Source organism: Notechis scutatus, chromosome Z (assembly GCF_049901735.1).
Source record: "Notechis scutatus isolate UNSWTSFEM ecotype Mainland chromosome Z, rNotScu1.2, whole genome shotgun sequence".
NCBI classification, from domain to species: Eukaryota; Metazoa; Chordata; class Lepidosauria; order Squamata; family Elapidae; genus Notechis; species Notechis scutatus.
In genome coordinates, this window is record NC_142025.1 from 107,963,005 (window position 1) to 107,988,513 (window position 25,509).

A 25,509-nucleotide genomic window follows, 5' to 3' on the forward strand; every position below is an offset into this window, starting at 1 on the left:
GGACAGAAAGAAAAAGAAATAAAGGAGGGAGGGAGGGAGGAGAAAGATAATGAGATATCTATTCTAGTCCAATCACCTGCTCCAGCAGGGTTAGAAGGGAGTGTGTGTTTGTGTGTGTGTTCTCCTTGTAATTTACCAGTACATTTTGGTTTTGCCTTCTTCAGAATTGGCACTTTAAAACATTGGGGAAAAGTATTTTTTTAGGGTGGAGATCTGGTCCAATGGATCCTGTTTAAAGCCTCAATAAAATGTGAGAGCTTCCTGATAATCTTGACCATGTTTCGTCCACAAAATATTTAATAGAAGCCAAAGATGTTTCAATGTGCTGGCAAAGATGTTTCAGTGTGGAAAAGGGCCTCAGTCTAAACTAGGCCTCATTTCAATCTGATGCATCAGTTCTCTCTCTCTCCCCCCCCCTCCCTCCCAGACTGGCTTTGCTCTACTTTCCCAATGTGCCTGGGGGCCAGCGCTTCGAACATGGATGGATGGATGGATGGATGGATGGATGGATGGATGGATAGAGAGAGACAGAGAGAAACAGGTAGGTAGGTAGGTAGGTAGGTAGGTAGGTAGGTAGATCTATTGGTAGGTAGGTAGGTAGGTAGGTAGGTAGGTAGGTAGGCAGGCAGGCAAGCAGGCAGGAAGGCAGACAGACAGACCTTTTGGATGGATGGATAGATAGGTAGGTAGGTAGGTACCATGTTTCTCACATAATAAGGCCGGGCCTTATTTTTTTTTGAGCCCCGAAAAAACGGCTAGGCCGTCTTTTCGGGGTAACTTAATTTTCCCCTTTCATCCTCATCTAGGCGTCCCGCGGTGCAGCCTCGCCACCAGCCGCTCCTAACGGGCGATCATGGCGAAGTGCAGAGAGCTCCCTACTCCCACCAAACACCTTTGCTGCAGACCCAAGACCTTTGGCACCTGCCGCTGTTGCTTTCCCTCCTGCCCATTCCGCTGCCGTTTGGAGTGCCGTTGGAGCTGCTGCCACCGCTCCAAACGTGACGGCGGCACTCCAAACGGCGGCGGCGGCTCCAAACGGCAGAGGCAGCTCCAAACGGCGGCGGCAGCTCCAACGGCACTCCAAACGGCGGTGGCAGCTCCAACGGCACTCCAAATGGCAAGTCCCCCCCCTTCCCCCCTATTTTGCATGTTTTAAACTAGGCCTAAATTTGGGGGGAGCTTAATTTGATTTTATGCCTAGAAAACATGCTGGGTCTTCCTATTGGTGGAGGCCGTATTGTTGGAGAAACACGGTAGGTAGGTAGGTAGGTAGGTAGGTAGGTAGGTAGGTAGGTAGGTATGTATGTAGAAAGGCAGGCAGGAAGGCAGGTAGGTAGATAGGCAGGAAGGCAAGCAGACAGACAGACCTTTTGGATGGATGGATGGACAGACAGACAGACAGACAGACAGACAGACAGACAGACAGAACGCAACAGCAGCGGCACTTTGGGAAAGTAAAGCAAAGCCGCCGTCACCGCATTCAAGGCACTGGCTCCGGAGTGGTGCAACAGTCAATGGGGTGACCCTGCAGGGCCTCGAACGCCCCCCCTTGCCTCTTAGTGCTCCCCTGACAGCCCCCTTGCCTCTTAGTGCCTGCCTAGGGCATCCCCCCCCAGGGGGTGGTACCGCCCACTTTGGGAACCACTGCTCTAACCCCCACTCCTTTAACCTCAAACTATCCACTATTGACCTCACTCCATTCCTAAGAGGTCTGTAAGGGGTGTGCATAAGTGCACAATTGTGCCTACCGTCCCTGTCCTATTGTCCCCATTTATTGTACTTATTTCATGTATTCTTACTGATGTTTATATTTATACCTATTTTCTTGTAAGCAATTGACAAATCAAATAAATATAAATGAATAAAAATAATAAATAAAATGGTAATTTCTTCATTTTCTACATCTTCCCTGAATGGGGATTCAGTGGAACAATTCCCTTTATAGCCCTCTATGGCTCTGAAGCTAATTTTCAAGATGCATAATGATCATTTACGCCTTATCACCCATCCCCTCCCACTTGTGACTGTATGACTGTAACTTTGTCTCTTGTATCCTTACGATCTATACTGATTGTTTCTTAGTATGATTTGATTGCTTATTGTACTCTATGACTATCATTGTGTTGTACCTTATGATTCTTGACTCTTAATGAATGTATCTTTTCTTTTATGTATACTAAGAGTATTTGTACCAAGACAAATTCCTTGTGTGTCCAACCACACTTGGCCAATAAAGAATTCTATTCTGTTCTATTCTATTCTATTCTATTCTATTCTATTCTATTCTATTCTATTCTATTCTATAAGTCATTGTTAATACTGAAAATGACTTTTGTATCTCATATTTCTTATTTCATTTATTCTAAACAGCTTTTGTTGGTTTTCAAAAGAAATCTAACATTTTCATACATCTTTTATGTTTGTGATTACACTGTAAGGTAGCCTACACTTTGATCCCGGCCTCCCTTACAAGCAGTTCCTTCTAAAGTCTTTTCTTCTATCCCCAAGCTATTTCAAAAAGTTACCAGGCAATATAATGTTTAATGGAACAGAAGTAGACTATGATGAAATGTAGGTGGAATTGTTGTATTTTTTCTTTATCTGACACAGTGTTTTTCAGAATAGACTTGGTTTTTCAACCCCTGAGATCTGGGTCATAAGGGGAGATGGATCCCATTTACCTGATCCAAACATTTATTATGCTAACGTTTCACAATAGAAATTATAAGATTGTCCAAAACACGGGAAGGCAGGACAAAAAGCAATGGATGGACACTAATCAAATAGAGAACCAACCTAGAACAAACGAGACATTTCCTGACAATGAGAACATTTAGTCAGCGAAACAATTTGCCTCCAGAAATTATGAGCGCTCCAATATTGGAGATTTTGAAGAAGAGACCAGACAACCATTTGCCTGAAATGAATATAGGGTTTCTTATAGGGGTTGGACTAGCAGATCTCAGAGGTGCCTTACAACTCTGTTATTCTGTTCTACTTATTCAATAAAGCAAAAGAGGGGAAATGGTTCGTCTCAAGTGTCCAAGTCCCGAGGTCTTGAGAATTCAGAAACAAAAAATCCCTGGAAACAGTTGGTATTTTTTATTCAATCCTGAGGCATGTCACAAATGAGTAACTGACATTTGAAAAGTCAGTGGTGGGAGCAACTGCCTCCCAGTGCTCTATTTATAGGCAAGACCCCCTAGCAACTGACATCAGCATTCCATCAGCATTCCATCAGCATTCTTATCAGCAGTCTACCATCCAATGCCTGCGTTTCTGGTCTCTGACTTCCTCATGCTGGCTCCTCCAGTGCCAATCAGTTGGGCTTCGCAGAACTGTCAGCTGTTTGGATGACTGGAGACTGGTCATTGCTGCACCATTGCTCACTTCATCATGGCAATAATTAATTAATAATTAATTCATTTAATTCATTCATTGATTCATCATTACGGAGGTCAGTTAGCTCAATTGGTTAGAGCGTGGTTCTAATAATGCCAAGGTCGCTGGTTCGATTCCTGTACTGGCTACTCTCCTTTCAAACTCAAGGTTATTGCAACAAACTTGATGGCATGAAATACGACTTCAGCAATAGAGTGGTCAATGTCTGGAATACTCTACCTGACTCTGTGGTTTTTTCCCCAAACCCCAAAAACTTTAACCTTAGACTTTCTACTATTGACCTCACCCCTTTCCTAAGAGGTCTGTAGGGGGTGTGCATAAGTGCACCAACGTGCCTATTGTCCCTGTCCTATTGTTTCTTTTATTTTTCTTATATGTATCCATGTATTAATAACTATGCTTTTACTTATACCTATTATCTTGTAAGCAATTGACATAAATAAATAAATAAATAAATAAATAAGCAAATAAGTAAGTAAGCAAGCAAGCAAGCAAGCAAGCAAGCAAACAAACAAACACATAAATAAATAAATAAATAAATAAATAAATAAATAAATAAATAAATAAATAAATAAATAAATAAATAAATAAATAAATAAATAAATAAATAAATAAATAAATAAATAAATAAATAAATAAATAAATAAATAAATAAATAAATAAATAAATAAATAAATAAATAAATTCCATTCCCTCCATGTATGTCAAGCCTTTCGGGGTCTGACAGGCGATTCCACCTACCAGGGCCACACCTGGAAGACAGTTTTATACGTGTGTGTGTGTGTGTGTGTGTGTGTGTGTATGTATATGTATATGTATATGTATCTATGTATGGTATTTAGCTTGGTATTTATACTACCATACATAGTATACCGATACTATGTATGGTATTTAAAACTTAAGAAAACAAATATATATCTATATATCTATATAAATAAAATCATGGTTGCTCATGATTGTTCTATTTCTATTCCCCCGCCCCCGTTTCTGAAGGTAGGCCTTGTGGAATTTTTGGATTAATTGAGTAGCCTGCATGTCCTTGCCACCTAGGTGGCCTCTGTCAAGGAGTACTCTTTCCACTGTACCAGATATTGTATTTGACTCCTGTGGATTCAGAAATCTAGTATTCCATCTATCTCATACTGATAATTGCTAATGGGCCTTGGTGGCTGTGGCAGGTTCCTGATATGGGTATCCTCTACTGGCTTTAGTAAACTGCTATGGAACATTGGGTGAATGTGTCCCAACAGGCAGGGCAAGTTCAACTCCACTGTAACTGGATTTATTACCCTCACCATTGGGAAAGGTCCCAGAAACTTTGGACCCAACTTTTTACAGTGTATTTTCAACTGAAGGTATTTGGTTGAAAGATACACTCCCCCACCCCAACTTGGAACAGTTTTGTTACTGCTGCCTTTACAGCACTCCATATGCCTTGTACGGTGCTCATTCACTCACTGCATCAGCAAAGTAAGGATAGTTCCTATGGGTACTTGGGAATAGGCACAAAGTCCATCCCATTGACCACCCTGAATGGGCTGAACTCAGTGCTACTATGCAGCACATTGATTTATGCCACCTCTGCAAATGGCAGAACATCTGCCCAATTGGTTTAATGGTAAGTGACATAACACCTGAGGTACAGCTCCACCATGGTGTTAGTTCATTCAGCTGCTCCATTGGTACTCAGGTGAAATGCCGAGCTAAGACCCTGAAAGGAACCAATCCTCTGGACAAACTCCTGCCAGAACTTCACTGTAAACTGCATGCCCTTGATCCGATATTATTCTACAGGGCATCCTGTGGAGATGATAGACATGGGTGATGAATAATTTAGCCAGTTTCCATATGGATGGTAATCCAGAATATGGTACAAAATGGGTCTGTTTGGAGAAGAGGTTGATAATCCTCCTCTTAGCGATGGTTCTGTGAATCCTAGGTAAGAAATTGCAAACAGATAGGTTTGTATTCTTTTTTCTTTTTCTTTTTATTCCTAGTACAGTAACCGGCAATCACAGTTAAACTGAACAAGGTTAGCACTTAAATCAATCATCTTTCAATGTAATTTATCCCTTCACTCCACCCACCTAATCGCTGTCTGTCTCCGCCTTGCACTCGTGTCCCAATTACCCTATTAACACTATAATTCTATGGTCTACATCGCATGCTAACTAAGCCACGATTCCCAACTACCCCTTGCTCCTCCCGTTCCTGCAGTTGCTCTCTGCTGATTTATTTACCCACCCTGCCAAAAGCTGTCTTTATAAATTTATTAGTATGATGTTCCTCTTCGGTAATGCTGCATTGCTGATTGTGGGTATGTAATTAAGTGTTTGTATTCCCCCCCTCATCAATCTAAACTAGTCAGCATGCAGACATCATCTGGTAGGAATGTTTGTTTTTGTTTCATTTCCTTCAAGCCTTTAATCTTCCAATGCTGTCGAACGAGTTGTTTCACGAAGCACAACACATCTATATAATGGTATGGCCATTGCTCTCTGGCAGCTCTGCCACAAAGTCCATCACGATGTCCTCCCAAGGCCGGGTCGGGTCGGCCACCACCTGCAATAGGCCAGAGGGCTTTCCCACCCAATTCTTTGACGTTGCACAGGTGGGACAGCTTTTCATGAACACTTCCACATTTATTCAAGGCCACCAAAACTGACATTTGGTGAGGTGTAATGTCTTGAGAAATTTGAAATGACTGGCCTGTTTAACATCCTGGCACCTGTGAAGCACCTTCTCCCACATGGCCAATGGGATGTATAGTTGTGCTGACTTCCTCTCAAGTTTCCAAGTCCCCAGGCCTTGAGAATTCAGAAGCAAAAAAAAAAACTGGGAATAGTTGGTATTTTTTATTCAATTCTGAGGCATGGCACAAATGAGTAACTAACATTTGAAAAGTCAGTGGTGGGAGCAACTGCCTCCCAGTGCTCTATTTATAGGCAAGACCCCCTAGCAACTGACATCAGCATTTCGTGTCTTATCCAGTGTTTATCATTCAGTGCCTATGCTTCTGGTCTCTGAGTTCCACATGCTGGTGGATCAGCATCTCTAAACTCCAATGTACTTCCTCCTTGGCAATCACTCTTTTGTTCAGATCTGCTACACTTCCACTACTCTTCCCAAATGCTGTGAGATCTTTTGTTAGGGGACAAAACCATCTCGTACATAGGTTGAGCTCTACATTTATATTTCTTTGGTGCTTTCTTTGGACTTTCACTTTGTCTGGGGGCATTATGATTGTGTCATTCATCCTGATCCTTCTTTCCTATACATTGTCTCCTCTGTCCTCAAAATTTGCACTGCTTATGGTAGGATCAAATCCTTTTCCACCTGTGGATCACATCTCACTGTGAGCATATACACCTACATACGTCCTTCATCTGCTCATTCTATAGAAGACCCCCTCATTTCAGTACCATATGCCATCATTACACCACTGCTTAACCCCTGGTCTATAGCTTACAAAACAAGGAAGTGCAGGCTGCTCTTTGGAAAGCTCTTGGAAAGAGCAAGTTATAGTTGGAAGTTTTTATAGCTGAATCAAGATGCATACAAAATCATTAAAATAGTTGATGTAAAGAAAAACAATTTTTTATCTTTATTTTGTAATAATGCAGTTTAAATAATAAAAGAAACTAACTTCACAATAGATGCCATATCTATCATCTATCTATCTATCTATCTATCTATCTATCTATCTATCTATCTATCTATCTATCTATCTATCTATCTATCATCTATCTATCTATCTATCTATCTATCATCTATCTATCTATCTATATCTAATCTATTTTTAGTGTTACGCCTAATGGGAGTAACATTTGCCTTTTCCAATTATTTACTATGTAGCCTATATTCAACTTGCATTTCTACTGGAATATTGAATTTTCATCTAGGTATATCTATCGATATCTATCGATATCTATATATTTCTTTATTTATATGTCTATATCTAATATCTATCTATCATCTATATCTATCTATCATCTATAGTGTGTGTGTGTGTGTGTGTGTGTGTGTGTGTATGATGCTGCATGAATAACAAGGACCCAACTAATGAATGTTATATTTTATACTTTTTGGGGAGAAAATATGTCATCGCTTTGGGAAAGAAGTACTTTGCAATTGTGGGTTGCTAAATGCCCAAGATCTGACATTGTTCCCTATTTATTAGAATATTTGATCTCCTCCCCATGCAGACCATACAAACCATTGCTGGAGACTGTCCAATGACAACATAGTGAAATTTGATGCTTTTTCTTCTTCTGACACATGAACAAATGATCTGCAAGTGCCCCAACTTGACTGAATGTTGGTTATTTGCCACAATCCAGCAGTACGCTACAACAATGCTTTACTGGAAATTAATACAATTTCAGTAGAAATAAAAAGATCATGTTTTAAACAAAACCATTACCTAGATGGTCAAAGGGAGGGATTTAAAAAAAAGCAAGATAGCAGAAATGCAAGCCACAATTTGCATTGCAAGGCAATTTCTTGCTTGTTGTTCCTGATATGGGAAACTGTTAATATTTCTAGAAGGGCAAAAATCTCATAGATAGATAGATAGATGGATGGATGGATGGATGGATGGATAGATAGATAGATAGATAGATAGATAGATAGATAGATAGATAGATAGATAGAGATATAAATATAGATATAGATAGATGATAGATAGATAGATAGATAGATAGATAGATAGATAGATAGATAGATAGATAGATAGATAGATAGATAGAGGTAGGTAGGTAGGTAGGTAGGTAGCCATTCATGACTATGTACACATACTTAAACAAGCAAACATAAATCTTTGCCAAACTTTGGTTAATTCAGAAACCTTTTCCATGTCACTAGTCTTAAATATCTTTGGCATGCAATTATCCCATAAAGTAACTGATTATTTTTTGATTGCCTCACATAACGTTTATTTATAAAATTTTACAGTAGGGTAACTCTGGACAGATTACAGTTACATATACAATTAAAGCTTAAAAACCCAAGATTTAACGTTTGATTTAAAGCCCATTTCCCTTAAACATTAGTTACATTAATTTGTTCCTGATTATATTTTCATATTTCCAAAATGTCTTTAGGAAGTCAACTGTGAAACTACAACCAATGAAAATAATATATTGAAAAATATCTTCATGATCACAATATAATTGAGTTGTAGGAGGCTCAATATTGTAAAATATTTACTTTGGCAAATGCAACAGATCATAATTTATAATATATCAAATGAACCAAAATATGCATTCAATGGGAAATGCCTAATCAGTTAACGTAAGCTGAATTTCAAAACTAACATGACAAACAAATTGGTACATTAAGTGGAAATTAACATTGTTTGCTAAATAATCTTCAACCAAGCAATTTCAAAAAGGCAGTTTTCACATCTTTGTTCCTCATGCTGTAGATTATTGGATTCATTAGTGAAGGCACCATAGTATACAGTGTGGTAAATATTTGGTCCACTCTGGATGGAGATTTAGCAGGTAATATCAGATGAGCCAAGAGGCTACTACCAATGAATAGGGAAACAACAAAGAGATGGGGGATGCAAGTGGAGAAGGCCTTTTCCTTTTTCTCAACTGAAGGCATACTCATCACTGTAGTAAAGATTTGCACATAGGTCAACAAAATGAATGACAGGCAACCAACTCCTAAGCATGAACTAAAGACAAGAACCCAGGTTTCACTGAGATAAGAATCAGAACAAAAGAGCTTGATTAACTGTGGAACTTCACAGAAGAACTGATTGATGATATTGGAGCAGAAAGGCATTGAAAAAATATTCCCGGTGTGTAAAGCTGAATGCAGAAATCCAACCACCCAGGCCCCTCCTGCCATTTGGAAGCAAGTGGACCACTTCATTATGGATGCAAAGTGTAATGGATGACAGATGGCAATGTATCTGTCATAAGCCATGATAGTGAGAAAGAATAAATTTGACGATAGGAAAGAAACATAGAAAAACAATTGGATCATACATTCATAATACAAAATCAATTTGGAATTCATGAAAGCATTAACTATAAATTTGGGTATAATGGCAGAGGTGACACCAAGATCACCAATAGCTAAATTGATTAAAAAGAAATACATTGGTGTATGCAGATAGTGATTGAACAGTATCAAAAAAATAATCAGAAGATTTCCCACCAGGACACAGAGATATGTTATCAAGAAGACAATGCTGTATAAAATTTGAGCCTCTTTATTTTCAGAAAACCCAGCAAGTACAAAATTCAGTATGTTTGTAGTGTTAGACATAATATGCCATCCCTGTAGAAAGATGAAAACTAAATTATATACAGATTTCTTTCACATTAGAAAGACTAATTCCACCTAAAAGGAACAATAAGAGCATCTTATTCTCTATGTACTTTGTTCTAGTATGCTTAAAGCACAGTGTATACTTTGGGACAATATAACTATCAAAATGGCTTATACCATATTGAAATTAATGTATTTCTTAATTTAAAAAAAACACAATTCAGTATAACTCCATAAACTCACACTTGCCTTACCTTTTCTTTTACTCCGTTATGTGTGAGAATTCTTTTTTCACTGATCTCCCAAATTTTCATCCGATCCTTCATATTTTCTTTCCTCAAGTGGACGAGAGCATATCATGTAAATGTTATATGTATTCAGTGTTTAATTGCACATTACTGCAAGTGCCATCTTCATGAGAATTTTAACAATGCAAATTTAGGCAGATCTCTGATCTCCCTGAGGGGGAAAAACTGTTTTTCAAACTTTTGTAAACAACAGCCATCATGAGAATTCAAATTCAACATCCTAATACAAATAAGATTAAAAATAGCAGAGGACTATGTATCAAGAATGATACACTGGTGGAAAAAAATTTGTTACTTTTAAAAATATTCAAACAAATAGAATGAAGGATTAGAAAGTTTAAAAAAAGAAAAACATGATTTTAGGCTGTAGCTTGAATGGTTTTGTTTTTATTCTTCCCTAAACTGGATCAAAGTGATGCATATAAAATGTCAGATTTATTCCTAGTTTTCTTGTATGCTCCATATTTCCTTACATGCTCCCCTTCAGCTTTCACTCAATAAAGTATAAGCAACACATTTCTTATTGCAGATTCAATGTGACTCCATAGATGTACACTTAGGAAAGCTGATTTTGAGCAGCAATGAATGATAGACATGTGATAGCTATCTAGCTGACCTTGACACCCAGATATTTTCTTTCATTTATCCAAGTACCCTCGCACTAATAGACCACAATTAAAACCAAAGGAGAGCAAAAGAGTTGTTTTCTAACTGTAACACATTATCTTCAGAATTTGTATTTTATGTCTATATCAGAGTTGGTTTGATGGAACAACATACGAGTCCAAATAAATACAGAACTCTCATCTACGTCACAAATTTCATGAGACCACATAGGGCAAGCTCAATATTTCAAAATTCCCACATGAAATAAAGAGGCAACGCTAATGGCACATGTGCAGGAGGGAATGATCACACGAAGCAGTTTGGGTGAGGCTGGTGTAATTCTTTAACTTAATTGCCAAAAGCATTGTGTGCCTAATTATAAGAAAATGCATAGATGCACAGAAGTTTACTGACTATTGTTATCATCCGCAATTGAGTAAATGTCTTGTATTTTCAATGTCCATTACAGTTTAATCAGACATCAGCACTAGAATTAGCCTCTATGTAGCTTCTGCTACATTTCAAAAGGATGCCTCATTGTTTTCATTAGGAAATGTACAAAAAAAATAGAATTTTGGGGGAAAACACTATTAATAAATTATTTGGATTTATTAAAAACAGAACAAAAAACAGGAAACTTCTTGTTAGTACTAACCAGAAAACAAACAAAAACAAGACATTGATGTCTTGTTTTTGTTTGTTTTCTGGTAAGTGACTAACAAGAAGTTTCCTGTTTTTTGTTATGTATTTAATAAATCCAAATAATTGAGACATTTATCTGAAAACAAATTTACCAAAAATTTACTGAAAAAACTGCACTGCAAAAGAACTAAAATTTTGTCTGTCTCAAACAGCAACTGCCAGCTCCCATCTTTAAAACTCCAAATTGAGTTGACATAATGAACAGCTTGAAAGATACTAGACATGCAGTACCTTACTGTAAGGCATCCCTCAGTGAAAATCATTTTTATTTATAACATTGTTATATTCTACTGATATTTTTTCTACATCTATTTTTTCTACATCTATCCATCCAGCCATCTATCTATCTATCTGATCAATCTATCAATCTATCATCTATGTCAGTGGTGGGATTCAAATTTTTTACTACCGGTTCTGTGGGTGTGGCTTATTTGGTGGGCATGGCTTGATGGTCATGTGACTGGGGTAGGTGTGGCTGTGCTTGGTGGTCATGTGACTGGGTGGCCATGCTTGGTGGTCATGTGACTGGGTGAGTTTGGCGAATTCAATGTCACTCCTGACAAGGGGTGCCTCACCTGGCTCCTCCCCTCCCAACCATTCCTTGTCAATTAAAAATAATAGCACAGAGTGGAAGTTCCGGTTTGTCAGGCTTCGGAGGCGGCAGGAATTCGCGTTTGTGCGCGATCCCTGCCACGCTCGCTGCCGGAGTGCCTTCGATCCAGTTGGATTGGGAGGCTATAGTTATCCTGTAGGGATAACTGAAGAGAGGGGAGATCTGGGCATGGGTCTGGGGGCATCGCAACCCCCTTCCCCAGCCGGCTTAACTCCCTTTTCCAAAGCCGGTGGAGTGGCGGTCAGCAATGGCCGCCACAAAGAACCTCTCAACCGGACAAGTTTTGTGCAGGAGGAAGTTGAGAAAGTGAAAGCTTTTGGCTGAACCGGGACGACAAGCATCATCTGAATACCCTGGAACTTTGGCTCTTTAAGTGATACATTGTTCCCAAGAGGATCGCAAAGCTGCGGTTGAAAGTGAAAGTGAAAGCTTTTTTTTTCTCCTCACTTTCCGTCCCTACGGAGACAGCAGATGGAAATCAGAAATACCCGCTTTGGCAGCAGAAAATACTAATTTTGAAAATTAAAGCCAAGGGGACATTAGATTTCTAAACACTGGCATTTAAAAATTAAAATCTTTTTGCTATAAGTGGGAAGGAAGAGAGGTAAATGATTTATACCAAGATTTGTTGAAGGAGACTGCTTGGAGCTTATAAGATCAGAGATTAAATTGCAATAAAACATCCAAAAATTACCTTGGAATTGTGTAATTGAATTCTACCCCAGGAAGAGAAAGTATTAAAAGAAGAAAGTGCTAAATGAAACAGTTTGTGCTGACTTTGATTGCTTGATGACTTTGGGACTTTTGTAAACTATCTTTTGAAAGACTAAAAAACATTTGAATTTTTTTTTTCACAATGGTATCTTTTGAAGAATTGAAAATGGAATTTGAAAAGTTAAAAGAAGAGGAAGAAAAAGGCAAGGACTCTTTTGGATCTATTTTTCGCTTCTTAGAAATGGCGATTTCTACTTATCAGGAAATGCAACAACAAGAAGGTTGGGATGAAGAAGAAGAAGCCATCTTTAATGGACATATAATTTAAATTGAGGAAGAAAAGGGTAAAAAGGAAAAGAAAATGGAGAATTTAAGTTCTAAAAAAACAACCAAGAAAGGGAAAAATAAGGTAAAAAATCGATATGTCAGAAAGCAACAGAAAAGAGGAATACAACAGAGAGGGGAGACTAAGAGGCTGGAGATTGAGAGAGGGGGCGTGTAAAAAGGCTACACTTGACAAGGAAGGAAGGGAAAAAGTGAAGAGAAGTTATAAAGGCTTAAAACAAGATGTTAAAAACAGGGTTTTTTCAGAGACAAAGGGTAAAATATAATCTAAAAAGAGATTCTGCAAAAGTACATAAGATTGTATTGTAGTATTTGTATCTGAAATAGAGTTAGAAAATTGGAATAACATATGTGTTAATAGAACATTGTAGGGAGTGTGTAAAATGTCTAAGAATTAACTAATAGAGTTTAATTAATTAATTTGTTATGGAACATTGTTTTTACCATACTATAAGCTCATTATGTTTTTTATTTTAAAATGTTATGTAGAATGTACTAAGCAGAATCAGAATGGAAATTATGTATTATTTTAAGTGTTAAATTTCGGGGAAAGATAGAAAGGTGTCATACTTCAACCAGTGATTACAGGAAAAAGTTTGTATTAAAGAGAAAAGATAAATAGATAATTGAAAAAGAACGGACAAAAGATACAAGTATAATGATTTAAATTGAGATTAAATAAATAAAATAAAATTAAGAGAGTGAAAAGAGGGGAGAAGACATATGGAAAATATAGAATGTTAAATAAGATATGAAATAGTATATAAGGTGAGCATGAATTTGATTTATGTCTGTACAAAAAGTTGTAACCCGGGGTTAAGCCGCTTTCTAAAAAGAAGTTTTATGTCTTTATGTTATGTATTTTGTTTGTTTATATTTGTTTATTGAGAATTAATAATGTTGGATAAGAACATATGAAACAGTAATACGGTATATACTCGAGTATAAGCCGAGTTTTTCAGCCCATTTTTTGTGCTGAAAAAATCCCCCTCGGCTTATACTCGAGTCAGATTCCCCTCTGAAAAAAAAATGGTGTGGAGCTCCGGAGCTGGGCAGGCGCTTCCCTGCTTCCGTGTTTCCTTTGCAACTTTTAAGCATGGGGGTAATCGGAAGCAGAAAAGTTCTTGCATGAGGATATTTTTTTTCTTTTTTTAACTGTTTTTAGGGGGGGGAAGACCCACCGTCAGGTGAGAATGCTCAGACACGAAATCTATCCGCTCGAAAATAAGTGTGTGTGTGTGTGGGGGAATTTTAACAGAGGGAAGATGTAGGGGAGAAGGCAAAAGCGACGGAAGATCCTTCAGGGAAACTGAGGGGGAGACTCACCCTTGGTCCAGATGAGCCCCTTCCCCACCCTAAGGAAGCAGAGGCAGCCAGCAAGGGCAGGCAAGCCCCACTTCACAGACTCTGTCCGTCCTCGCTCCCACCCAAAGCCACGAAGTCCCCCAATCGCGCAGCCCAGAATCGCCCCCCTCAGGGGCAGCAACGACGCCCGGTTTTTCCCGAGACAAGAAGCTCCGCCGTGCAATGAAAGTGCCCTGGCTCTAGGCTCGCGGGCTCAGAAAAAACGCGAGCCGAGGTCCCTTCGGCTCCGCTCGGCTTCTCCAACATCCGGCACCGCCCTGTTCTATGTGCCGGGCCCGGCAAGTCCGAGCAGCCAGCGCGTGGAGCAGGACGGCGCCGGACATCGTTCGCTGCCTCTTTCACAGCACGGGAGGCCTCCCGGCTGGCCAGCTGCTCTCCTCCTTCTCTGCCTATTTGTTCTGTGTGACCAAGGAGGAGGAGACCGGCCGGCTGGTTGGGGAGGCTTTCTGCGCCGAGGAGGCGGCTGCTGGTGTCCGGCTTTGCTCCGCTTCTCCGATGGTCCGGCGCGGCCCTGTTCTTTACTTGGGCAGCCGGGCGCCGCGCGGCGCCCACGGCGGCAACAGGCAGTTCCGCCCGGGCTCCGCTCAGGTGTCCGGCTGGGGCTGTTGGGAGTTGCTGCCGCCGGTGCAGCCCCAGTCCTGCGTCGCCTCGGGAAGGGAAAGGCGGCGCTTTTGCCTTTCCCTTCCGGCTGGGGCTGTTAGGAGTTGCTGCCGCCGGTGCGGCCCCAGTCCGCGTCGCCTCGGGAAGGGAAAGGCAAAGCCCTTTTGCCTTTCCCTTCCCGGCTGGGGCTGTCGGGAGTTGCTGCCGCCGGTGCGGCCCCAGTCCCGCGTCTCCTCGGGAAGGGAAAGGCAAAGTGCTTTTTGCCTTTCTCTTCCCGGCTGGGGCTGTCGGGAGTTGCTGCCACTCGTGCAGCCCCAGTCTCGTCGCCTCGGGAAGGGAAAGGCAAGCGCTTTTTGCCTTTCCCTTCCCGGGCGACGGACTGGGCCGCACCGGCGGCAGCAACTCCCAACAGCCCCAGCCGGACACCTGAGCGGAGCCCGGGCGGAACTGCCTGTTGCCACCGTGGGCGCCGTTGTGGGCGCCCGGCTGCCCAAGTAAAGAACAGGGCCGCGCTGGACCATCGGAGAAGCGGAGCAAAGCCGGACACCAGCAGCCGCCTCCTCGGCGCAGGAAGCCTCCCTCAACCAGCCGGCCGGTCTCCTCCTCCTCGGTCACACAGAACAAACAGGCAGAGAAGGAGGAGAGCAGCTGGCCAGCCGGGGAGGCCTCCCGTGCTGCGAAAGAGGCAGCCAACAATGTCCGGCACCGTCCTGCTCCACGCGCTGGCTGCTCGGACTTGCCGGGCCCGGCACATAGAACAGGGCGGTGCCGGATGTTGAGAAGCCGAGCGGAGCGGGATCATTAGCCGCCTCTTTTGCAGCACAAGAAGCCTCCCCAGGCAGAGAAGGAGAAGAGCAGCTGGCCAGCCGGGGGAGGCCTCCCGTGCTGCGAAAGAGGCAGCCAACGATGTCCGGCGCCGTCCTGCTCCACGCACTGGCTGCTCGGACTTGCCGGGCCCGGTACATAGAACAGGGCAGTGCCGGATGTTGGAGAAGCCGAGCGGGCCGAAGCGACCTCGGCTCCCGTTGTTTTCTGAGCCTAGAGCCAGGGCGCTTTCATTGCACGGCGGAGCTTCTTGTCTCGGGAAAAACCAGGCGTCGTTGCTGCCCCTGAGGGGAGGGCGATTCTGGGCTGTGCGATTGGGGGACTTCGTGGCTTTGGGTGGGTGGGTGGGTGGGAGTGAGGACGGACGGAGTCTGTGAAGCGGGGCTTGCCTGCCCTTGCTGGCTGCCTCTGCTTCCTTAGGGGCGGGGAAGGGGGCTCATCTGGACCAAGGGTGAGTCTCCCCCTCAGTTTCCCCTGAAGGATCTTCCGTCGCTTTTGCCTTCTCCCTACATCTCCGCTCAGGTGTCCGGCTGGGGCTGTCGGGAGTTGCTGCCGCCAGTGCGACTCCGGTCCCGCGTTGCCTTGGGTAGGGTGGGGCAAAACCAGGAGCCGCTGAGCCTGAGCCTCCGGTGCCGCTGCTGCTGTTGCAAAGCGCTGCCGCGGCTCTTCCTTTTTGCCTTTCCCTTCCCGAGGCGCGCGGGACTGGGGCCGCGCCGGCGGTAGCGACTCCTGACTCAGGGGCCTCCGAGGGAGGGGAAGAGAGTGACTCCTGCCTCCCGCTGTCATCATCATCTTCTTCTTTTGGGTTAGTGAATCAATTAAACCTTTCATGATAGTGAGATCGTTTCCCAAATTAATTATTTTTATTTTTGAAATTTACCAGTAGCTGCTGCATTTCCCACCCTCGGCTTATACTCGGGTCAATAAGTTTTCCCAGTTTTTTGTGTAAAATTAGGTGCCTCGGCTTATATTCCGGTCGACTTATACTCGAGTATATACGGTAATATGAAATATAGTAATATGAAATAGATGAAAATATAAGTTTAATGAATAAAATTGAACAGAAGTAAAGGAAGAAACAGTGAGAAGTTGGAAAAAGAGTAATAAGATATGAAGTTGAATACATAAAATGCATATTAAATTGTGTTTGTATGGAAATGTGATAATTTAGAATTATGTTGTACTTAAATAAGATGTTTTATTTGTTTTGTTAAGTAGTTCTTAGAAAAGATGTTCTATGTTCTTACGTTTTATGTTTTGTTTGTCTGTGTATTGTCTTTGAAAATTAATAAAATTTGTTTTAAAAAATAATAATAATAATAGCACAGAGTTTTTCCTCTCTCTCTCTCCCGCTTCCTATTTCTTTTTCTTTCTTTCTTCCTATTTCTTTTTCATTCTTTCTCTTTCTTTCTCTTTTTTCTCTCTTTCTTTCTTCTCTCTCTCTCTCTCTCTCTCTCTCTCTCACACACACACACACACACACACACACACCTGGTCAGGAGGGCAGCAGAGGCACTGCTGTAGTGGGTGCTGCTATGGGAGGCAGCCGGGATCCCGCCCTCCTGGTCAGAGCACTCCACTGCCAGTAACTTCTCCTGGGGGACGAAATGTTTCATGTTTTCTCCCTTCATGAAAAGCCCGATGCCACTGTCTCTTTCGGCCACAGTGAGATCTCACAGCCCAGTTCCCTTCCCTGATTGAGAGGAGAGCCTTCCATTGTCTGCAGCCCTGCTGACTCCCAGAAAATGGGGCATTCTGATCCGGCACAGGAAATGGGAAAGCCAGTAACCCACAAGGAGCTAAAATCTCATGCATGCCCATCACAGCAGATGCGCACAAAACACCCCCAGACAATGTCCAGCAATCTGGACTCAGGCTATGTGTGTTTTGCATCGGGTCTGGCTCTCAGCAGCAAGATAGAAACAGGGCTGGTGGGGGGGAAGGATTATATCTAGGTGACTTACTTGGTGTCCCAGCTCTTACAAGCGCCGAAGATGCAGGATGGGGAAAGGAGGAAAAGAGGAAAAGAGGTGTGAGAAAGCCCAGGAAAGCAAGCAGAGAGACACACTACCGTTTGCTCAAGGATGATTGCTTTGTACTGCTATGGAGCACAAGTCACGTCTCAGCAGTTAATTCAGTGGCCAGTCTCCCTCCTCCCTCCCTGAGTCTGTCTCTCTGTCTCTGACTCTCTGACTCTCTGTCTCTGTCTCTGTCTCTGTCTCTCTCTCTCTCTCTCTCTCTCACACACACACACACACACACACACACACACACACCTGGTCTGACTGGGACAAAATTATCCGGCGAGTTCCAGAGCAGCGGGTGGCATGAGAAATCCAGAAATCCACCCCAAATTGGCAGGTTGTGTTTTGTATGGCCAAGGAGAAGGAGACCAGCTGGCCAAAGGGGAGGCTGCTGGAGGCTGCTTCAGTCTCCAGCTGCCTTTTCAGCACAGAAATCCTCCCCGAATTGGCCAGCTGGTCTTCTCCTCCTTGGCCATACAGAACAAACAGGCACAGAAGGAGACGACCAGCCAGCCAATTTGGGAAGGTTATCTGTGCTGAAAAGGGGGCTGGAGATCAAAAAAGAGTCACCTCCAGTAGCCACCCCTTTGGCCAGCTGATCTCCTCCTCCTTGGCCATACAAAACAAACAGGCGGAGAAAGAGAAGAGCAGCTAGCCAATTCAGAGAGGATTTCTGTGCTGCAAAAGAGGTGGCTATTCATCTCTGGCTTCTCTCTGCTTCTCCAATGGTCCAGTGCCACCCTGTTCTATGAGCTGCTGCTTGGACTTGCTGGGCCAGACACATAGAACAGGGCATGCTTTTTTTGGTGTAGCTGCTGGACTGCAGCCACACTGAAAAAAGCACGCAGCAGCTGCAGGCACCTTGTGACAAGGGGGACAAGAAGCCCCAGGATATCTGCCCACCCACCTGCTGTCTGGGCCAGGCCGGGCCAGGCTGGAAGAGGCACGTCCTCCAGGAGAAGGAAGAAAATGTGCTCCAGGAGGGCAGGCAGGTGGGCGGATGTCCTGGGGCTGCTGCACATGCACAATGCATGTGTAGCAGGTGCACACACAGTGCGCATGTGCAGCAGCCCTGAGACATCTAGGAAAGCTAGGAGAGTGACTGGGGCAAGTAAGTGACTGGGCAACTGGGTGACCAGGTCAGGGGCATGGCCAGCCACGGGTTGCCACTGGTTCGGTGACTCACGCCAAATCACTGCTACCGGTTTGCCCAAGCTGGTGCGAACCGGTTAAATACCACCTCTGATCTGTATGTTTATTATTTAAATAATTTCTATGGCTGAGTCAATTATTCTAAGCAGCTTACAATTCCAAAAGTATAAAAACAATTAAAAAACATTTACGAGCAATAAAAACATCCCAAAATAAATATACACAGCAGCCAAGATAGTTAATAGATAATAAGAAATAGGTCCCTTCATAAATTCAGTACCCAAAAATCAGAAACACAGCAACATCTTTAAGCTTTATCAAAGGCCAATAAGGTTGAGGTCATTGTAACCTTTAAGGGGATGATATCCCACAGAACAGCAGCTATAGTAGAAAAGGTCCATTTCTAGTCCCCACCAGCAGATACTCTGAGGCAGTATGCCAAATCTGCTGGTTTGAATTGGATAGGTAGAGACTTAGAAAAAGACAATCCCTCAGCTAACCTAGTCCTAAACTGTATAGGGTAGGGGTGTCAAACTCAATTTCATTGAGAGCTGCATCAGGATTGTTTTTTACATCAGGGGGCCTAGGGTGGGCGTGGCCAGGGAAGGTGTGGCCAGAGTGGGTGTGGTCAGCTTAACATCACTCATGATGGGGGCACCTATGGTGCCCTAGTGCTAAGGCAGGACTTCCCTCAGATCTCCGTCACTCTCATTACAATCTCCTTCCTTTCTTCCTTCCTTCCTTTTCTTCTTTTTCCTTCCCTCTTCCTTCTCTTTTCTTCTTCCTTCCCTTCTTTCCATATTTTTCCTTCCTTACTCTCTTCCCATGTTCCATTCTTTTTCTTTGCCTTTCCTCTTCCCTTTCTCCTTTCCTGTCCCTCCTTGCATGGTTTTGTTTTGTTTTTATTTTGTTTTGCTAGCTATCTGCCAGCGAAAATGGAGCTTGGGGGTGCCCATGCCCGTTCTAAGCCACAATGGCCTCCTGCAGCCCTATGCCAGCAAAAATGGTGTCCAGGAGGCTACATTCAGCCCCTAGAGCTCCATTTTTACTGGCAGAGGCTGCAGGAGACCACCACAGCCAAATCATGCAGCCCTTTCAAACTCTATTTTTGCTGGCAGAGGCACTGCAGGCTGGTCCTTTCCTGTTTCCAGGGTGCCTCCCCCCAGGCAACATCTAAGCACCCTGCGGGCTGGATCCAGCCCTTGGGCCTCGACTTTGACACCCCTGGGCTTTAAAGGTAACAATTGCAGCTGCAAACATACAGACGCAGTAGTAGTGGTATCACATGTGCGTTATATCTGGCACTATTTTCTAACCATGCAACTGCATTCTGTATCAGTTGAAGTTTTTTTAATATAATTCTTCAGGTAGATGTCTTCATTAACTCATTACCATATTTTCAGATGGAAAAATGGGTTATGGAAAAGTTATGGCATACTTCTTAAAAATAATGAAGTATTGTGTCCTTTAATCACAGTGTCCAAGCCTTTTGGGTTTTTTAAATAATAATTACTTCCTTTAGCCCCAGGGAAAATTGGCTTTGAAAAAGCCAAGCATTAGTATAGATATAATAGAAATGTAAACAAAATTTTAGAAATTTACTAATGACAGTTGTTCAAAATTTAGTACAACTAAAATTATACAAAATGATATAATTTATAATTTATAACGTTCCCCAAAAATTGGGAAACCAAATTCCCCTAATTAATAGAAAAGTGCATGTTTTTCAAAGAACTTCAGAAATGAAGTTCACAAAAATCTATTGCATAATTTATCCAAGCCATTGAAACAATATATCATAAACAAACTGCAAAGGTTATGGTAAATGGAGAATTAACAGAATCCATAGATATAAGAAAAGGACAAAACAAGGTTGCCCACTGTCACCTCTGCTGTTTGTGTTAACATTGGAAGTGTTGAATATGAATATTAGAGAAGAAAAAGAAATAAAAGGAATGAAAATTAAAAAGGAAGAGTATAAATTGCAAGCCTTTGCAGATGACCTGGTATTTATATTAGAGGTTTTAGAAATATAGGTCACAAATAAGGTTAAGTATTTAGGGATATATACATTACACCAAGATGTAGCACACTGAAGGAGGATAACTATCTTAAACTCAAACAGCAGATTGCGACAGATTTGGCAAAATGGGATAACTTACAACTATCATTGATTGGGAGAATATCTACAATTAAGATGAATGTATTGCCTAGAATTTTATATTTATTCCAGATAATTCCAATTCGACCAGGGAAAGAGTTTTTTGAAGACTTAAATAGAATTGTGCTGAAATATATTTGGCAGGGTAAGAAAGCGAGAATAAAACTTAAACTGTTACAAGATGCAAGAACAAGAGGAGGGTTTGCCTTGCCCAACTGGGAGTTATATTACCAAGCGACAAATCTGATGTGGGTAAAGCAATGGATAACATTAGGGAACAGTAGATTATTGACTTTAGAAGGGCATGACTTGCTGCTGGGATGGCATGCCTTTCTCTGGTATGAGGTAACTAAAACACAGGGGTATTTTAGAAGACATCACATTAGAGAGGCACTGTTTTTGAACTGGGAGAAGATAAAAAGACACTATTACTTAAAAATCCCATTATGGATATCTACTATTGAAGCTTTTTCTTATCCAATAATATATAAAAAGGAACAAACAGTTAGATATGGTGAGATATTGAATGAAAAGGGTGAGCTTAAATCTATGCAAGCTTTGGAAGAACAAGGTGTAAAAATGAATTGGTTTTTATATTTGCAAATACAATCTAAATTTGATAAAGATTTTAAAACAGAAGGTATTTATGATAAGTTGACTCATTTAGAATGTAAATATATTTATTTACAAACTGATTATCACTTTTAAATTTTGTTTTCTAAATTACAAAAACTGAATAAAACATAAAACTCCAGAGATCTGAAAAGAGATCTGTAAACTATTAATGTAATCCAAAATCCTACCAGTATTTCTTCTTCCTTGTCTTCTATCTTCAATTAAAGCAGCATCAAAGGTTGCTTTCAGTCTAAGCCCTGACTTATTCAGATGGGCTTCTGAACTGGTAGCTCAGTTTAACTTGTGATAAAGCTTTGCACAGATATCAAATCACTACCCTTTGTGATGTCCTGCTGATGTTATCTGCTTGAGTATGAGAAATATCTGCTGACACTTTATCCTCATCTCAATTGCTTGGAGATAAAATGCAACCATGGTCACCTCAGGTTGATGCTACATAACCGAAGAAGGCTTTGCAGAATAAGGTCATAAACCTCATCCTCACTTTTAAACTTTAAACATTGTTAATTTTTAATTTATTATTTTAGCAAGTTTATAAGAATTTGATTATGTATAGTTATGCCTTTATGTTTAAATAAGCTCTGCTCTGTGGTTTATTTATTATCTGTGACTAATTTATTATTATGTTTACAGTTATCATTGGTAAAACTCTCAACCTTGTTAAAGTATCTGCTTTCAAAGCCCTGAATATCCTCAATTACTTATTTTCATTCACTGTTTTCACCAAGGAACAGTGATAACCCCAATGGTTTCTTTCTCTCAAATGGGAATTTTTCATGTAACCCCAGGGAATACTGAGTTTGAAAAACAACTATACCTAAGTCGAGATATAATATACCAATATATCTATCTATCTCTCTATCTACCTACATACCTACCTACCTCTCTCTAGCCATCCATCCAACCATGTTCGAAGCACCGGCCCTGCAGGCACATCGGGAAAGTAGAGCAAAGCCAGTTTGGGAGGGAGGGAGGGAGGGAGGGAGGGAGAGAGAGAGAGAGCTGATGCGTCAGATTGAAATGAGGCCTAGTTTAGACTGAGGCCCTTTTCCACATTGAAACATCTTTGGCTTATATTAAAGGTTTTGTGGATGAAACATGGTCAAGACTATCAGGAAGCTCTCACATTTTGTTGAGGCTTTAAACAGGATCCATTGGACCAGATCTCCACCCTAAAAAATTACTTTTTCCCAATGTATTACAGTGCCAAAATGTACCAAAACCAAAATGTACCGGTAAATTACAAGGAGAACACACACACACACACACACACACACACACACACACACCCTTCTAACCCTGCTGGAGCAGGTGATTGGACTAGAATAGATATTTCATTATCTTTCTCCTCCCTCCCTCCCTCCTTCTTTATTTCTTTTTCTTTCTGTCCCTTCTATCTCCCCCTTTTTTTCTTTCCCTTTTCTCTTTCTTTTCTTCCTTCTCTCTTTCTCTCTCTCTTTCTTTTCTCTCTCTCTCTTTCCCTCTCTCAGGCTCACCTCATTGCACTGTTCCACTCAGACTTGCTTGGGCAGGTCCCTCCGATGCAGCGGGCTCAATGGGGTGGACTTGCGGGGCTGGCACCTAGAACGCAGCAGTGGCAGCACATTTGAAAAGTAGAGCAAAGCCAGAGGTTGGTAATTTTTGCTGCAAAGAATCACAAAAGCTTCTGAGTTATGCACAAGAAGGGACACACGTCAATGCAATTCAGCAACATAAAATAAAGAAATACAAATAAAAATCAACAAGAATTGGCAAAGCATCTCTGATTAGATTCTATTCACTACTAGAATCTAATCAGGGATGTTTTGCCAATTCTAGTCCAAGGACCTGCTCCAGCAGGGTTGGAAGGGAGTGTGTGTGTATGTGTGCGCATGGCTGTCAAAATTCCAAAAACAGGTCAAGTAGGTCTGGGGAGGCCAGTCATAAATTAGAACACTTGCTAAACAACCAGCCATTAAGTGAGGACCACTTGTATTTGGTTTGCCAGTCACCTGGCTATGCCCACCCAGTCACATGACCACCAAACCACACCTACCCAATAACATGACCAGCAAGCCATGCCCACCCGGTCACATGACCAGCATGTCACGCCCACCCAGTCATGTGACCAGCAAACCACACCCTCAAATTAGGCCACGCCCACAGATATTTGAATCCCAACCCTGGGTGAGGGGCACTGAGGATGAATTTGTAACACCAAGGGACCAAGTGGACTGAAAAAGTTTGGGAACCACTGATCTAAACAATCAGACTCCTCTTTTTGTCATAGAACTGTTGTATATTTCTTAACTTTAGTTGAGACTCTAACTATCATTATATTGACCAGGATAGATCAATCTCTCCAAATTCCTATGTACTTCTTCTTTAGCAATCTTTCTTTTGTGGAGATCATATACATTTCCACTACTGTCCTCCAAAAGCTGTAAGATTTCTTGTCACGGCACAAAACCATCTTCTACAATTGTATTTCTTTGTTACTTTTGGAAGCACAGAATGTGTGCCTCTTTCAGCTGTAGCACATGATCGTTATATAGCTGTTTGTCATCCCTTGTATTACACTCTGTTTATCAACCAAACAATTTGATGACATTTAAGATCAAACAGTTTCTTCTCAAACCTAGCAGACAACTTTGTCTCCCAGACATTAGAGAATGGAACTAGTGGATTGGCCATATTGGACTTAATTCTCACTAACATGATATGCATGATATGGAACCCATATCATGTATCTGATATTAACACAATTGAAAAAGTCCAGAAATATTTCACAAGAAGAGTTCTCTGCTCCTCTACTCATTGCAGAATACCTCATGCCACCAGACTTGAAAATCTAGACCTAGAAAACCTAGTACTACGCCGCCTTCGGTCCGATCTAAATATAGTATATAAAATCATACATTGCAATGTCCTACCTGCAGATGAATAGCTTCAATCAAAACAATACAAGGGCACACAATAGATACAAACTCAAGGTTAACTGCACCAAACTTGACTGTAGAAAATACGACTTCAGCAACAGAGTGGTCAATGTTTGGAATACTCTACCTGACTCTGTGATTTCTTCCCCAAACCCCAAAAACTTTAACCTTAGACTGTCTACTATTAACCTCACCCCCTTCCTAATAGGCTTGTAGAGGGCGTACATAAGCGCACCAATCATGACTACCATCCCTGCCCTATTGTTTCTTTTTATTTTTCTTGTATCTATCTCATGTATTCAAAACTATGTTTATTCTTATACTTGTATCTTGTAAGCGATTGACAAATCAAATCAATCAATCAATTAATAAATAAATAAATAACAGAAATGAAATGATGACGGTGTTGAAGCTACAGCAACCTTAGGGGGGATTAGTAATTCAATATTGGAATTCAATATTATGCAAGTAGAAGTCATAGAACAAAGTCAAACTAAAGTCTTGGACTTTTAGAGAGCTAATTTCAATAAACTTAGATAGAGCTTGGGAAGGATTCCATGCAGGGATGGGATCCGATCGGTTCTGTTGTTCTGCATCGCGCACGCTTATGTGAGTCGCACGAGTCACACAAGTACAATTTACAACCTGCTGAGCTGCCCAGACAGCTGAGCAACGCTGCATGCAAGTGCGCAGCAGTTGGAAAAAGCCCTTTTTTCCTGCTTTTTCAACTGCAGCTGTGTCACACAAAGTAGCTGCAGTTGAAAAAGCAGGAAATAAAGGTCAGGTAAGAGCCCGGGTGAGTGGGTAGGCCAAAACAGCAGCAGACACAGAACCGGTTCTGTGTCTGCTACTC

The 25,509-nt window shown here is 41.7% G+C and overlaps 1 protein-coding gene and 1 non-coding gene across 2 annotated transcripts; one reads left to right on the top strand and one right to left on the bottom strand.

Moving 5' to 3' along the window:
• Positions 1 to 3,456: 3,456 nt before the first annotated feature.
• TRNAI-AAU (transfer RNA isoleucine (anticodon AAU)) lies at positions 3,457 to 3,530 on the top strand. Its single transcript has one exon. It is a non-coding gene; the product is annotated as a tRNA-Ile (tRNA).
• Positions 3,531 to 8,772: 5,242 nt separating this feature from the next.
• On the bottom strand, positions 8,773 to 9,516 carry LOC148129079 (olfactory receptor 14C36-like). The gene has a single exon (XM_087946007.1). It carries the CDS (start codon positions 9,514 to 9,516, stop codon positions 8,773 to 8,775), a length of 744 nt encoding a protein of 247 aa, XP_087802133.1.
• Positions 9,517 to 25,509: the final 15,993 nt, after the last annotated feature.

Excerpts from the sequence above, each read along its gene's own strand:
- LOC148129079 (XM_087946007.1), bottom strand. The coding sequence starts at position 9,516 with ATGTATTTCTTTTTAATCAATTTAGCTATTGGTGATCTTGGTGTCACC.